At 42.8% G+C, this 16673-nt stretch overlaps 1 protein-coding gene across 1 annotated transcript in view; it reads right to left on the reverse strand.

Moving 5' to 3' along the window:
- LTK (leukocyte receptor tyrosine kinase) overlaps positions 1-16673 on the reverse strand; it is a 171046-nt gene that overhangs the window by 109599 nt on the left and 44774 nt on the right. The window contains exons 3-4 of the mRNA XM_054969925.1: positions 11639-11791; positions 4047-4263 (exon numbers count right to left, since the gene is read on the reverse strand). Coding sequence (XP_054825900.1) covers positions 4047-4263; positions 11639-11791 — 370 coding nt within the window. The remainder of the gene's footprint in view (positions 1-4046; positions 4264-11638; positions 11792-16673) is intronic.

Here is a 16673-nt window from a genome sequence, read left to right on the forward strand (position 1 = left end):
CACTCTGATTAGCAATGATTGTTTTGCTGAATATCCCTGAACTATAGAATAAAAACCCAGTAGCCAGACCAGTAAAAACAAAAGATTTATTCTAATGGGAAAGGGAATAAAGAAATGGAGACTGGAATGAAGAGCATTGGCTAAGAAGTAAAACTCAGAAGAAAAGTGTTCTACATGACTCTGGTCAGGCCTGATTCAGATATATGCATGCAGTTAAGAAGCCCTGAGTGTCTAGTTAGCTTTCCTACATCAAGTAATTTAACTCCACCACCACAAGAGGTACACCACAGATAACATTCTAGGTTAGTTAGTGGGTATTGTATGCAAGTAATACTATTGCAGAATCTCTGCTTCCATTCTAAGCCTTCATTAATAAAACATAATTATTTGGCAGTCTTAATATCAATTCAATCAACAAAATCATACCATCCGTTACATAGATCATTAAAAGAGAGAGATCACATGAATCCAAAAAAGTATCTTACCCAAAGATACAAAGGTCACAGGCAAGGATGTCCTTCTAAGAGGAAGCTCCTGATCAAGTCAGGTTTGTCATATTTATAGGGTTTCAGAACCACCTCTTTTCTACAGCTATCTGTCTCTCTTCAAAGGAGCTCACATTCTTGTCTCACGTATTATCTTATAACTTCAAACACCAGACAAGGTTATCTATGTTTGAAACATCTTAAAATATATAAAAATAGTTAGTTCATTCTTGCTACCTCTTATCTTAACCAAGGGCATGTAAAATTAGTGATTTTAAGTTTTTCATACATATGAATGTATGGCCCTCAAGCAACACATTTATCCTTGAGTAATTTTGCCAGCTTCCATGAAGTTAGACATTTCTGCCATTTTCAGACACTCTTTGCACCTGGGGCTTAGTACATTTTATATTGTAATACGAGTTAGACAGCTCTTCTAATCTACATGAGGTCATACAACTGTGTTACTCCATTGTTTCATGCTCCTCTACAAGGTTGTTCTGTTCTAGGCCCTTCTAGACTCCCTTTGTGATATTACTAGTCAAAGGGCTGGGCTAGCCCCATTTTTGTGTGCAAAGATATTTTGCATGACTTTCTACGTCATATCCAGCAACTGTTCTCCTATAATGACAAAAGGATAAACACATATAGCTTTTACTTTCCTCGGTTTAATAAGTGTTTGCTTTCATCAGGGTCTCTTTCTCCCCCTGGGGTCCTTTTCCTTGGCTCCAGGGCACAGCACATGACTGAGCAGCCCTGCAGAAAACTAAGAACCAAATAGGATACTTTTGGTCTTTTAATATTTTCAAATATTAAGTTGGGATCCTGTGGTTCTTGAAGTTCCCACCTGAATCCCTCAGCATCTGGGTGGGAAGGTCTCTTATTTAAGTTTATCCTTGGAAGGAACAATCACTGTTGTGGTTGTTCCTTCTAAGTCTTCAGCACTCCACTGTGCCCCCAAGCCAAATGGCATGCCACTGGATTTCATTGCCCTAGGCAACGAGTTCAAGTTGTAGGGACATATGCAGAAAGTTGAAGGAACTGGTTTGATGGAATGATTTTGGATAATTACAGTTCTTCAAAGAACTTAGAATGTGAAAGAATGAGAAGTAGTTTTATTTATATCTTCAAAAATAAATATGTGAACTATCGACTTCTATGATGCATCCTCGCTCAGGTATTTCCTCATGCAGTTGGATTTTGGCAACCCTCAGCTTCCACATTTAACTGCAGCACCTTCTCCTCATGCCATATCCAAACAGAAGCTATTCAAAGCCAATTTAATTTCCGTAATGGAATCCAGAACAAAGCCCTTTGTATACACAGCAGAAGATGGATTGTCACAGCAAGAATTCACATAAGCTCAGCCTGGCAATACTTTTACTATTGATTTTGTGTCAGGAGAACACAACTTGCTATAAGCCGATTAATATTACTCTCCTTCTAAATACAGACATTAAAGCTGCTGTGTGGGGCTCAACAAGTTTCTGGGCAAGTAAAGAAAACAAATTTGAAGAAGTAAACAAAGAAATAAGTAGGTTGGTAGGGCAGGGGCACTACAGTGCAGCAGCAGCAGCTATGCGTCAGACACTGGGATGTGATTTAACCAGTTGTCTACAACTGATGCAAGATGTATTGTGAGAATGCATCTGGTTATTTCCTCTGTTCTTCTCAAGTTGTTCAAGAACAGGGGCCCTGCATGTTTTCCTATGTTTGAACAAAAACGCAGGTATTGCCTTTTCCAGCAGAGGCAATTCCTGAATTGGAAGGAAAAGTAATGAAGAAAAAAAGGAAAACAATCTCTTGTTATGAGGAACAGAGCTGGGCTTTAGTCTGATCTAGTGTCATGAGTCATAGCCAAGTAGGGTTTCACAAGCAGGTTCAAGCAAGGCCAGTTGATGCAACTAGAAACTCCCAGGACTGCTTCTCATTATAATTTTAAAAGACATTTTGGGGAGTCACGCTTGCCATTAGATATATGAGTAATGGGATACAGACAGAGTTTGCCTCTGCCTTTCTTCTTTGCAAGGCAAATTGAGGAACAGCTTCACATTCTAACATTACATTTTTATGCACCTTAAAGGTAGAATGGACTCTAAGATTGCCTTTGAGGGTTTTTCTTTCTTAAAAAGACAGGAAATAGTCTGTAATGAATACCCAAAATTGAAATATTATTCTATGTATTACATTACTCTAGTATTTTATGTCAGGCACCCTGGGTTCAAACCCTTGTCTTTAGGATTACTGGTTACTTTCACTGAGCACTCTACCACCAAGCTCTGATTAGATTTTGCAACTGAAGCTTCTGTAAACGCGATAAGGTCTGCCCCCAATAAATCACTCCCTGTGTGCCTGTTGGAAATACATTTATAGGGATTAAATTATCACTGCATTCTTGCAAGTACAGGCAGATCCACATGAATCCCTGGACTCTTGAGTACCAACTCAGATGTCAACTGCAAAATTTTGTATAAAACTGTTGTGGTCTCCATGTATGATTGCCAATCTCCAGGTGGGGCCTAGAGATCTCCAGGAATTACAACTGATCTCCTGGATACAGAGATCAGTTCCCCAGGAACAAATGATTGCCTTGGAGAGTGGACTGTATGGTATTATACCCTGCTGAGATTCCTCCCCTCCCCAAACCTTGCCCCCCCCCACTCCAACTCTCCAGAAACTTCCATACATGGAGTTGGCAACTCTACCTCCCTTCCATAGTTTACTCATTTGATGGCAGGATTTTGAGTCCAGTGGCACCTTAGAGATTGACAGGATTTTCAGGGTATGAGCTTCTTAGAGTCAGAGCTCCCTTCTTCAGATATCTGAAGTATTTGAAGAAGGGAGCTCTGACTCTCGAAAGCTTAAACCCTGAAAATCCTAGTGGGCTCTAAAGTGCCAGTGGACTCAAAACCTACTGTTCTACTATACACCAACATGGCTACCCACCTGAAACTATTTAGATGGCACCATCACAGCTTGTTTCATATAATGCCAAACAACAGTTTGGCATTGTGTCTGTACCAACACTGTGCCAGATTTGGCCCAAAATTATCTAACTCCTCCTCAGAGGTTTAGTATAAATGATCACGCATAGCTCACAGTGCCAGTAGAATAGGCCCCTGAGTTCATCATCTGGATGACATTCATTTTAGTAGATGATTTCAATACTACTAAGCATGAGGGAGAAGCACTTCTGCTTGTGAAGAAAAAAGTGGCAATGACTCTGGGAAAACCTCATTTTTTAGCTCTAGTGCTGCTTGTTGAACTCTTGCCTGGATTACGTAGGATCCATCCAGTTATTTCATCTGCCCTGTGGTTGAAACTGGAAGGTTTCATACTCAAAATGAGTATGAGAAGATCCTAAAGGCTCAGCCCTCCCCTTGAGAACTCTAATCCTGGGCATATGAATAATAGGCAAAGGGGCCTCCAAGCCAGTGGACCTGCTCCATAAATACTCCCAGATCAACTTTGGATCATAGAAGCACAGCCAATTTGTAGTTAAAATCAAAAGTACAGGGGGGATAATTAATGCAAATTTCAATAAATTAAAAGAAATCTTACTCTGCATCTTCTTCCTTTCCCTCTTGCAGAGGGATGGTTATGCTGTGGTTAGAATCCACATACTGAATTTCTGCATAAAATCCTGCTAGACTGGCACCCTCAGCATACATTGCCACTTCCAACAAACAGGAATCAGAGCTCCAAGGCAAGACTGGGCTGCGGAGGCTGAACTTGCACTTTTCTGAGATCCTGCTGAAGTTCAGGAGAAGAATGTGCCCTAGAAGGGGGAAAAAAGGAAAAGAAAAAAGAGTTAATAGCAAAAAGGAGGAGAGATTGACTGAAAACCAAGTCTAAGCAGGATGAAAACATACAGCGAAAAGATAATGAGAAGTAGGAAAAGGAAGATAAAGTGGCAAAAAGTAATGGAGAAGGGGGGAGGAAGAAGGTTGACATAAGTGGGCTGTAATGGTACTATATTCACAGTGCCCTCCTAAGAAGTGATACCTTTCTAAATCCATTGAAACTAGCATGCTTAGAATGAAGTGAGCTCTTTTCTATGCTTAGAAAGGTTAACTCTGCTTAGAACGGCCCTGCCAGAGTGAGAGGCTCTGGGGCCAGAGTTTTCAGATGTGTAGCCTGATCCTACATATACTGATTCAGAACTAAATTCTACCAAGTTCTCCAAGTCCCATATACCAGATTACAGATGAAAACAGAAGAGTTATGTCCACAGCAACAACAGTTTTGAAGCAGCAGATCAGGTTAAAAAAAGAACAATTGCTTAAAATCAACCCATGGTGATTTCAAGGAAAAGGGAAGACAAAAATCAACAAAAATCCCAGGCAAGCATGTGCATCTTTCACTTGGTATCAAAAGGACAAAAGGCACATAAATTGGGGTTCCACAATCAAAGTGGCATGGCTCTTGGAAAAAAACTCTTCTGCCTCAGAGAAAAGGGGGAGGAGGAGCAAGGCCTCCAGTTAGGGTTGCTAGGTCCAGGTTGGGAAATTCCTGGCGATTTGGGGGGGGGGGGTGGAGCATGAAGAGGGTGGGCTTTGGTGAGGGGAGGGGCCTCAGTGAGGTATAATACCATAAAGTTCACCCTTCAAAGCAGCCATTTTCTCCAGGGGAACTGATTTCTGTTTGGTGGTAATTATTCCATCATCAGCACACCAACTGAGTGATACGAAGTTGTTTGGCTAAATGCTTGGTTGTTCTGCTAGTTTGTGAGCCTTTAAGAAAGTTTTATTAAGAAACTGGATATAAATGCTGGCGATTCCCATTAGGCTCTGCCCTCCAGCAACTACGAAGCAATCATAAGGAGAGATGGACACAAACAGCAATACGAACAAAAAAAGCCACGAAGAGCCCAATCTGCTGTTCGCGAACAAGCTGTTCGTGAGGCCCCATTCTAAATGAACAGGTGGTTGTTGCAAGCCTCGTTCGTTGCTGTTCGTCAAGCCAGACAGTCTGGCACCTGCAATCAATTCCCTTGGCAACTTAGGCAGGGATTGTCTGAACTCTGTCTGAACTCCTGCTGTTGCCCTGGAAACCCCAATCTAAACCCAATTTAGCTTGATAGGCAGGTCTTCCTTTCAAGTGTGGAGCTCCAAATTTGTTACAACAAGGGAGCAAAGACCAGGGGGGAGGGGGGCTCCCAGCTCTGACTTTGCAGACAGTGGAGAGGGAGAGAGACAGTTCCTGTTGGCATTTTGATAGAGAGAGTGCATTGGAGCTTGAATTTTCTTTGTGTGTGGTGGGATAGGGATCTACCCCTTCAAGTTCCAGGGCTGCTGCCAGGCTCTGGGCCAAGCTATTATTTATTATTGGTACCTTTCCTGGTGCCTGCTCAGGTCAGGTTTCTGGGAGTGGTGCAGTAGGGATCTTGACTTGGATGATGGTTGGAAGAGAGCCTGCTGGCCCCCACGAAGAGCCAACCATGAACATGTTTGTGAACAGGGCCACGTTCATGGTTGTTCATGAGTTCCTGTTTGTGGATGGCAATGAACACCAAACATTATGTTCATTTTTTTTCCTGTTCATGCCCATCTCTAATCATAAGATTGCCATCTTGAAGAATTCTGGACTATATATTTTTGTACTTGTAAAAGAAAGAAAAAACCACCAGTGAAAAAACTTGGGACAAGTTACTCACCTGTAAAGTCTTTTTTGAAACATTTCTTCTCCAGTTGGATCTGCAACATTGCAGTCTGGATTAAGTCAGGACTTTAATAGTATTTTCAATACATCCATATAATATTTCTGATAGCATATTAATTACTATTTATTATTAGGACCCAATTTTTGTATTTATCCTATTTATCATATTATAATATTTATTGCACTCATATAGCACTTTTAGCACTTCTGCGCTTTTCAAAAAATAAATCAAACAAAAAACAAAAATCCGATTAAATATTTAGAGATAGTGAAAGTGATAGGTTTGTTCCTTTTCCTTTAACTGCGTTGTTCTCGGAGGAGCCCCTTTGTTTGGCTCCAATGGAGACCTCAGCTTCTTCTCAAAAGTGAGACATGGGGCACTGGGCAACAGTCCTATATCTAAAAATAGGTAAAGACGGCTATGTTTTTGAAAAAGATGAGTGTTTGCTCAGAATCTCAGAGCAGCTTTGGTTTATGCTATAATTTTAAGTATTAGATGCTTTAAACCAAGTGGGAAGATACAGCATGAGGCAGCACAGACAAGTCAAGAACAAAGAAATATATTACAAGGCCTCAAGAGGCCTGACACCCACTAGGTAGGCCTTCGGAGAGGCAGGAAACCAAGCTATTTATAGATCCCTTCCCTGAGTTCTCTGCAGCCGGCCTTGCAATGAGGTTTTGAGCAGGGACAAAGCACAAGAGAGAAAAATGTCCCAACCTCTCTTCTGTGAGGGAGAGGAAAGGGGAAAGTTCACTTTCACAGAATCACAGAATTGGAAGGAGCCATACAGACCTTCTAGTCCAACCCCCTGCCCAATGCAGGATAAGCCTAAGGCAGGGGTGGCCAAACTGCAGCTCAGGCGCCACATGTGGCTTTTCTAGACATATTGTGCTGCTCCCAGAGATCTCTGAGCATTGCCGTGGCCATATGTTTTATTTTAGTTTAGTTTATTTCCCTCCATCTCTTCCCTCCCTTCTTTCCATGTCTTTCCCTCCCTCCCTTTCCTTCTTTCTTTCCATGTCTTTCCCTCCCTTTTCCTTTTTTCCTTCCTTCCTTCTTTCTTTCCATGTCTTTCATATTTTCAATAAAACGTTGGGATTTCCAGTTCTGACTCACAAAATACCTGGGGACTTTGGGAGTGAAGCCTAGCAAGGATGTGACATCACTTTTTGACTTTGAAGTGATGTCACTTTCAAGTCAAAGGTCAGGTGATGGCTCTTCTCAAGCTCCACCCCTTCTAATGATGTCACTTCCAGCATATTACACAAAAACTCCACCCCTTCCTATGATGTCACTTTCAGGACACTTCCCCAAACCACCACTTCATCTGAAGTCACTTCAATGCACCATAACTTGTGGCTCTCAAACATCTGACATTTATTCTATGTGGCTCTTAAGCGAGTTTGGCCACACTTGGCCTAAAGCATCTCTGACAAATACTCATCCAGCTTCTTCTTGAAAACTGCCAATGAAGGGGAGTTTATCACCTCCCCAGGCAGCTGATTCCACCATTGAACTACTCTGACTATGAAAAAGTTTTTCCTAATATCCAGCCGGTACCTTTCTGCATGTAGTTTTAGCCCATTGCTTCGTGTCCTACCCTCTGCTGCCAACTGGAACAGCTCCCTGCCCTCCTCCAAATGACAGCCTTTCAAATATTTAAAGAGAGCAATCATGCCCCCCCTCAATCTCCTCTTCTCCAAACTAAACATTCCCAAGGCCCTCAGCCTTTCCTCGTAGGGCTCAGTCTCCAGACCCCTGATCATCCTTGTCGCTCTCTTCTGCACCCTCTCGATTTTGTTCACATCTTTTTTGAAGTGTGGCTTCCAGAACTGCACACAGTACTCCAGATGCGGCTTGACCAAGGTAGTAGAGAGAGAGACGATGACCTCCTGCGATTTCAATGTAATGGCCCTTTTGATACAACCCAAGACTGAGTTTGCCTTTTTTTGCCACTGCATCACACTGACCGCTCATATTTAGTTTACAGTCCACTCTTACCTCAAGATTTCTTTTGCATACACTACTACACAGAAGTGTATCCCCCATCCTGGATTTGTGCTTCACATTTTTGTGGCCTAGATGTAATACTGTGCACTTATCTACGTTGAATTGCATCCTGTTCACAACTGCTCACTTCTCCAGAGTATTTGGGTCTTGTTGAATTTTAATTCTATCTTCTTGGGTGTTTGCCACTCCTCCCAATTTGATATCATCAGCAAATTTAATGAGCAGCCCATTTCCTTCATCCAGATCATTGATAAAAATATTGAAAGAAATATTGACCCCAAACCAAGCCCTACAGCACCCCACTGGACACCGCCCTCCAATCTGATGAAATGCCATTGACCACCACTCTTTGGATGCAGTCCTTTAACCAGTTCCCTATCCACCGAACTGTCCTATAGTCCAGTCCACAGTCTTCCAGTTTACGCATTAGAATATCATGGGGAACCTTATCAAAAGCTTTACTGAAATCCAGGTAAATCACGTCGACAGAGTTCCCATGATCCAGTAAACTTGTCACTCAATCAAAGAAGGAAACAAGGTTGGTCTGACAAGATGTGTTGGGAACAAAACTATGTTGACTTCCCCGGATCACTAAGCAGTCCTTCAGATGTTTACAGATTGGTCCCTTTAAAATCTACTCTAATATCTTCCCAGCAGCAGAAGTGAGACTGACCGGCCTGTAGTTTCCCGGGTCATCCTTCTTCCCTTTCTTAAAGATTGGGATAATATTCGCTCTTCTCCAATCTTGTGGCACATCCCCAGTCCTCCAGGAGGCCTTGAAGATGATGGACAGAGGCTCTGCAAGTTCTCTAGAACGTTCTTTGAGCACTCTTGGGTGCACACCATCCGGCCTAAGGGATTTGTATTCATCCAGTGCAGCCAGGTGCCTCTCCACAACCTCTCTGTCAATGTCAACTAGCCCCCAGGTGTCCTGTCCTGTCTTCTACCTTCTCTAGATGGGCTCGAGTACTTCAGGGAGAAAACAGAGGCAAAAAAGTACTTAAGCCTGTCTGCTTTTTCTCTGTCCTCCATCAGAGTTTCTCCTTCCATGCCCAACAGTGGTCCAATTGCTTCTTTTACCTTGCTTTTGCTTCTCAAATATCCGTAGAAGTTTTTCTTATTGTAGCGAGCCCCCCTAGCCAGATCCAGCTCATACTGAGCTTTGGCTTCTCTGATGGCTGATCTGCAGTACCTAGTAACCCTCATAAATTCCTCTTTAGAGGTCTGTCCTTCTCTCCATTTCCTGAACATTTCCCTTTTCTCCCTTACCTTATTCTGGAGCTCTCTGTTCATCCACATCGGTTTCTTGGAGCCCTTGCCATATTTCCATCTTGCTGGAATAGTGAGGGCTTGAGCTTGCAAAAGCTTATGTTTGAGAAGAGCCCACCCTTCACTCGCTCCTTTCCCTTCCAGCACACTCCCCCACAGAATGACTCTCATCAAGCCTCTGAGTTCATTGAAGTTGGCCCTACGAAAATCTAACCTACAAGTCTGGTTACAAACTTCCTTGGCCCCCCACAGCAACTGGAATTCAAGGAGGATATAGTCACTTCTCCCTAATGTCCCCACCATCTTTATCCCATCTACCAATTCTTCCCTGTTGGTTAATATTAAGTCTAGTATGGCCGAGCCCCTTGTAGCTTCCTTCATCATTTGAAAAAGGAAGTTATCGGCCAGGCAGGTCAGGAAGTTGTGTGATTCTTGTCACTTAGCTGATTCTTGTCACTTAGCTGAGCATCAGGGAAGTTGAAGTCACCCATAATTATAAGGTTCTGATGTCTGGATACTCTACCAATCTTTTCAAGGAAGGCAACATCCATTTCCTCTCCCTGGTCAGGCAGTTTGTAGCAGACTCCAACAACAATACCCTTTGTCGTTCCTCCCCTTATTTCCACCCATATACTTTCCACTGGGCTGTCAACCACATTCTCCAGAACTTCCTGACAATCAAGCCCTCTCCTCACATACAATGCTACTCTACCTCCTCTTCTACCCTTCCAGTTTTTCTTGAATAACTTGTACCCATCCACTAGCACATTCCAGTCATGGGAATCATCCCACCAAGTCTCAGTACTTCCTATTATATTGTAGCCCTCTGTTTGCCAGAGAAGCTCAAGCTCTTCCTTCTTATTACCCATACTTCGGGCACTGGTATATAGGCACTTGTAGCCTTGTACCTTTGTTTGATCTGTCCTACCAAGGTGGGCCCCTGCTGTTATTAAAGTATGGTCTGCTCCCTTTGCATTCCTCTTCCTTTGACAGGAAGGATAGAAAAGAATACCACCTGTGCCCCTACTGCCTTCCAAGAGCTTCATAGTCTTCTTTAATTCTTGTGATGGTATTCATGGCTGTGTCATTCGTTCCCACATGAACCAGCACAAATGGGTACTGATCAGTCAGTCTGATCATTTTCGGCAGTTGGTCTGTAATATCCAACTGCCGGTCTGTAATATCCTGAATTCTGGCTCCTGGCAAGCAACACATCTCTCGGAGTAGGGGATCTGGCCTGGACACATGACGTTCCATCCCCCTGAGTACAGCGTCCCCAAAGACCACCACTTTCCATTTTCTTCCACTTCCGTGTGGCCCCATGCCCTCTTCACTCCCTCCTCCAGGTCTTTGTGGTTCTCCTTCCACTCTTGTCTCTGTCACCATCTCAAGCACCTCAAAACAATTTTTGAGCTCCAGCGGACCAGAGTGTCGCCTTAGTCTACGTCTTCCGGTTTGTACTGCAGAACTGAGAGGAGGTTCAGAAGGGAGATTGACTTTGTTGTGTTGTGTTGTGCTTCTCTCTGGCCTGTTCAGCTTTCCAGCCTGCTCCAAAGATCAATGAGATACAAGATTTCTTTCCTGAATGCCCATTGGCAGATGTCAGGGTTATCGAGAGGGCAAGACAGACACTTGGAGAGACCATATGGATGTGGGCAATGATGTGATTCCTTATTACCCATTTTTGTTATAGGGAGGGAGGAAGATGATTGGGTGGTAGCAGACCATGTCATTGGGCTGGGCCCCATGGTTCCCGGGTCCCAGTATTCTGGAGAAGCACAAGAAGCAGTCCTGGGGATGCACTGCTGATAATAACATGAATTGATCCTTGGTGTCAGCTGGTTCTGGGTTTTTACTTCCTGTAGGAGGAAATGTGCAGGATTCTGATGAAGAAAGGAAACACTAGTTCCTTGCAATGGAGGCTCTATTTAAATCCTACAATATATCTATTGTATCCATTATAATTATTTTAATACATAGACAGCATTTAGCACATGATGTGGTGTAATGAATGGAGAATTTTCATGTGGAAAATATTTTGTGTGTCTGTACTGTTTGCATGAGCCAAAGACTGATTAATATGAAAAATCAATTAGCTTTAATATATTAATTTTTGTTGGGCGGTATGCATTCTAAAGTACAGTTTAGGATACTGTGAATCCAGCTAAAGGAAGGAAAGGATAGTTATCCCTAAGATGCCCAAATGAAGTACCTTCCAGATCTCTGTTGGAGGAGCTGTTCTCCATGATCCGCTGTCGTTCCTGTGAAGTCAGAGCAAACACTGAAGACAATGTCCAGTCTGGTTTTCCAGAAGCATCAGCAGATGAAACCCAGGAGCAATTCCATCGAAAGTTACATGGAGTTTCTGTCATTTGAAACACAGAAGAACCAGTTGGGCATTGTGTGTTATTGGAGAGGGTCAACATTGATAGCTAAGCAGTTTACCAATATGTATACATCTATCATTTCAGTTGCCAAGCTGGGATGAAGCTGAGCCTACTTGATTATTCTGGGGGACATGCTAAGAGCATTCTTTTTATATTAGTCTTTCACCCTTAAATTTAAATGTGAGCTTCTAGGTGATCTTTTGTATCACATAGCAGCAAACAAAGAAAAAATGCTGAAAAATGCATCAATTACAGTGATGAGCACCAACAAAGCTCAGTGTCTTCTGAGCCCCAGTGTTATTGCATCGAACATGCAGCGGTTTTTTGCACAGGTGCTACACCAGAGATTTTGCCAAGGTGTGAGAGTAGACAAGGCATCAAATGTGAGTTAGGTTGGTAGAAACTTGCATTTGTGTGACCAGCACTCCTCTTCAAAACTGCAGGTGTAGGGAAATAAGCACACATGCGGAGGCAGCAGACACCTTGCAATTCCAGCATGCTGGGTGGAGGGAATTACAGTGTCTCTCCTGCCTCCACACATGTGCTCAGGATCCCCTCAAACACTATTTTGAGGATGAGTGCCAGTCGCATTTTAAACTCGAGTTTTCCCCAACTTAACTTGCATTTAACATCTTGTCTAATCAGACCCTCAGTCATAATGTTCAGGGCTGATTTTTCTATTATAGTGACCACACTCTAGTAGTAACACAGCACACATGCCAGTCTAACAACACCCATGTACAATTTAGCAACCCTTTTGTTTCACTCCACACACCAGTCCTTTGGCTGAGGAACACAGTACTGAGGCACGGAAGGGCAGAAGACACTGAGTTTTAATTCAGAAACTATCCTTATTTGGTTTTCTCAATATAAGAATATGGTAGTTGGCAAAGAACAAGCACAGCAGTGCCCCTCAATATAACTATTTTTAAGAATGTATCATGTAGACATTGCTAGTGTGTGTATGTGTGTATAAAACAGAATGTAACATAAAAAAACAGAGGCTGTATGTTGTATTTTTGTTACTAGAATATCTTTCAAAAATGCTGTTCAAAAGATAATACCAAGGGTTCATTTTTCTGTGTGCACATGATTTAAGTCTATTTCCTTAGCTGAAATTGTAAGACAGGTCCTCAAAGAACACAAAGCAAGAAAACAATGTATTTGATGGCGCAGAGTGGTAAGCGGCAGTACTGCGGCCCAAGCTTTGTGCGGGACCTGAGTTCAATCCTGGCGGAAGCCAGGTTCAGGTAGCCAGCTCAAGGTTGACTCAGCCTTCCATCCTTCTGAGGTCGGTAAAATGAGTACCCAGTTTCCTGGGGGTAAAGTGTAGGTGACTGGGGAAGGCAATGGCAAACCACCCCATAAAAAGTCTGCCAAGAAAACGTTGTGATGCAACGTCCCCCCGTGGGTCAGTAATGACTCGGTGCTTGCACAGGGGACTACCTTTACCTTTTTAAACCCCAGGCAAAATCTATTCATTTACATCAGAATTAACATGGTTCTCATTAATTTTATATCTGGATATCTATAGCTTTTTTAGGAAATATCTACTCTAATGTATAAGTCTTGGTAATGGGGATTTGCTTTACTTGCAAACCACGCCATCCTACAAATCTGTGATTTTGCTAAGGCATTTCACGCTCCAGTAAAATGCAGGCATTAGATAAACTGCCTGCTGTCTCATAAATTTACAACATGTTACATGAAGCCGGCATGATTGTGGTTTGAAAAATAGACAAATGTAAATTTCTAGTAAGCCCTGATTAAGAACATACAGACTGTTTATACATAGCACAGTTTTTTCATTTAAAAATCTCTGAGAAACAAACAAAAAATTTCTGGGGGGAAACAGTTTTAGGTGTGTAGCTGTGATGGTCTGCACTCTGTAGAAAAGTAAGAATCAAGTCTGATGAAGGGAGCTTTGACTGGGAGAAAACAGCTGGCCAAGACATCTTTTTCTAAAGCAATATGACTGAATCAATCAGATTATTTACCGAAGTGGGAAATGGCAGAGGCAAATACAAAGGAAGTATAAAGTATAGATTTTTTTTCAAGGTTCTATTATGTTTTTTCATGTCGAGTTTATTACAGGATTTCAAAATGCTGCCCACACTACTTGAGAGCACCTGGAACAAATTGTACCTCAACTAATCAGATCCTCAGACATGCCTTATGAGGAGGCACTAGTCCCTACATCTTATAGAAAAGTGGCTGGCTTCTGTATGAGTCACAAAAGTGAAGGGGGGGGGGAAGAAACCCATTGACAAGATGTGGTAACTACATATTGAAGGTGTGAGGTTCTGCCAAGTAACTCTCAAAGACTTCACTGCATGAGTCCAGGAGCTGCATGAGTTAACACATTTTATTTGATAACCTACGAGTTCATTCCCTATTACACTCCTTGCCAGAAATGGCATTTCTCTACAAGCACATAGCATATATAGGATTCTAAGCCCAGCCCCAGAGTTCCCACCCCCTAACCCACCCACCCTTCAGGAAACAGCTAAGTTTAATGAACGAGCAGTGGGACATAGCTAGAGATGGGCACGAACAGGAAAAAAGCGAACACAATGTTCATTGTTCGTTGCCATCCACGAACAGGGATTCACAAACATCAATGAACATAACCTGTTCACGAACATGTTAGTAGTTGGAGGTTCATGGGAGCCAGAATGGCCCCCTTGAGACTTAGCTGAACTTGAGCCGCAGAAAGGAGAGTCCATAGGTCTCCCCCTTTCATGTCATTTTCTCTTCACAGAGGCAAAAACTGGACTATCTGCTGGAACCTAATGGAGGAGTTACAAACTAACCTTTCCAATGCCCAATCACCACCAAATTTGCAGGGGAAATAATCCTCACTGCCCTCTGAATACCCCCCAAGTTTCAGAGAGATTGGACCCTGGGAAAGCCATGATCCATGGGTCCTTCCCTTTCCTGTCATTTTCTCTTCACAGTGGCAAAAACTGGACTGTCTTCTGGAAGCTACTTTGAGGGGTTACAAACTGACCTTCTCAATGTCCAATATCCACCAGATTTGCAGGGGACATAGTCCTCACTGTCCTCTGAAGACCCCCCAAATTTCAGTGAGATTACACCCCAGGAAAGGCATGATCCATGGGTCTCCCCCTTTCATGTCATTTTCTGTTTACAGTGGCAAAAACTGGACTGTCTGCTGGAAGCTACTTTAAGGGGTTACAAACTGACCTTCCCAATGTCCAATACCCACCAAAGTTGCAAGGGACGTAGTCCTCACTGTCCTCTGAAGACCCCCCAAGTTTCAGAGAGATTGGACCCTGGGAAAGCCATGATCCATGGGTCCTTCCCTTTCCTGTCATTTTCTCTTCACAGTGGCAAAAACTGGACTGTCTGCTGGAAGCTACTTTGAGGGGTTACAAGCCAAAAGGAAAGCCAGAAGGAGTTCAGACAGAGTTCAGACAGTCCATGCCTATGTTGCCAGGAGAATTGATTGAAAGGTGCCAGATTGTCTGGCTTTACAAAGGGCTGATGAATGCCACAAAGAGGGCTTGGAACAAACACATGTTCGCTGGGAAAGGGGCCTCACGAACAGCTTGCTCGCGAACAGCGGATGGGGCTGTTCGTGGCTTTTTTTTGTTCATCTTGCTGTTTGTGCCCATCTCTAGACATAGCAGAGATGATGTGTGAGAAACCTCAAGGCCATGAGGCCTGGCTTCTCAGGTGAAAGAGAAACCGCAGGCTGAGAAAGAGATAACAGCAGGCTGGCACATTCCAAGCAGAGAACAGCTTCTAACATCAGAGCCACACAGAATCAAACACGCCTTGCAGAGTATGACAGGCGACATCCTGACAGAAGGGATTCCACGGCTATGCAGGAAAAAAAAGACTTTTGTAAATTAACTAAAGACCATCCCCCCACCCAAAAGAGAAAGGGTGAATAGAATCCCTCTAGGAATATATAATGCTAAGAACAGTTGAGAGTCAGTAAAGGGGGAAGGACAGAAAGATTGGTGTATTCAAGCCCTTAAGAACATATAGGATACATTTGGGAATATATGGGAAGCACATTTGGGAAGCACATCTATGTCCCAGTAAGAAATTTTGCATATATTTTCACAGATCCAGCAGAGTACAGTCTAAAATAATGGTAGGCATTTTTGTTTGTTTGTCTAGGTTCTAAAAACACCCTCACTGTCTAACTATGAAGATGTAGTTGTGCTAGCAAACAAGGAACGGGGAAAGAGACAAGAGCTGTGTTAGGACATGAGGACCTAACTGAATCCTAGAGTGTGCTGCTACCACCTCAGGAGTTTGCCTCGGCCCACATGGGCAGAGAACCAACACTGTAAGCTGAGCAAAATTGTCTGTTGCAATGCAATTTGGTGCCCAAGCTGGGGATACCCACCCCAGCTTCAGAACTATGCATACACATGTTGTTTATAATCAAAGGAAACTGTGTCACTCGTCAAAATAATTAATGATGTAACTTCATGACAAAAGAAACTGTAATTTCTGCATCAGCTGCTGTATTTTGTGTGTAGCTCTATCTGCTTGCTTGTTCGTTTGTAGACAGGGTCTTGGGTGTAGAGGTTAATTCCAAGGTGAAACTCATTCAGTGACCAGTATCTTATGAAAGAGGCAATCACTACAAAAATACGTATATTAGCCAAAGCCAAAATTTAAACTGCTTCCAATAGAATGTTATGAAAGAAGTTCCACATAGGTGTGTTACTACAGAACTTTTTTGCATCGAGCCTATTATGACAGCCATATGGACATATGAAGATGTCTTATATGAAGTCAGACTATTGGTCCATTTTGCAGAGTTTTGTTTATGCTGACTGCCAGCAGCTCTCCGGGGTGTTAGAAAGATGAATCTTT

Source organism: Eublepharis macularius, chromosome 2 (assembly GCF_028583425.1).
Source record: "Eublepharis macularius isolate TG4126 chromosome 2, MPM_Emac_v1.0, whole genome shotgun sequence".
NCBI lineage: Eukaryota > Metazoa > Chordata > Lepidosauria > Squamata > Eublepharidae > Eublepharis > Eublepharis macularius.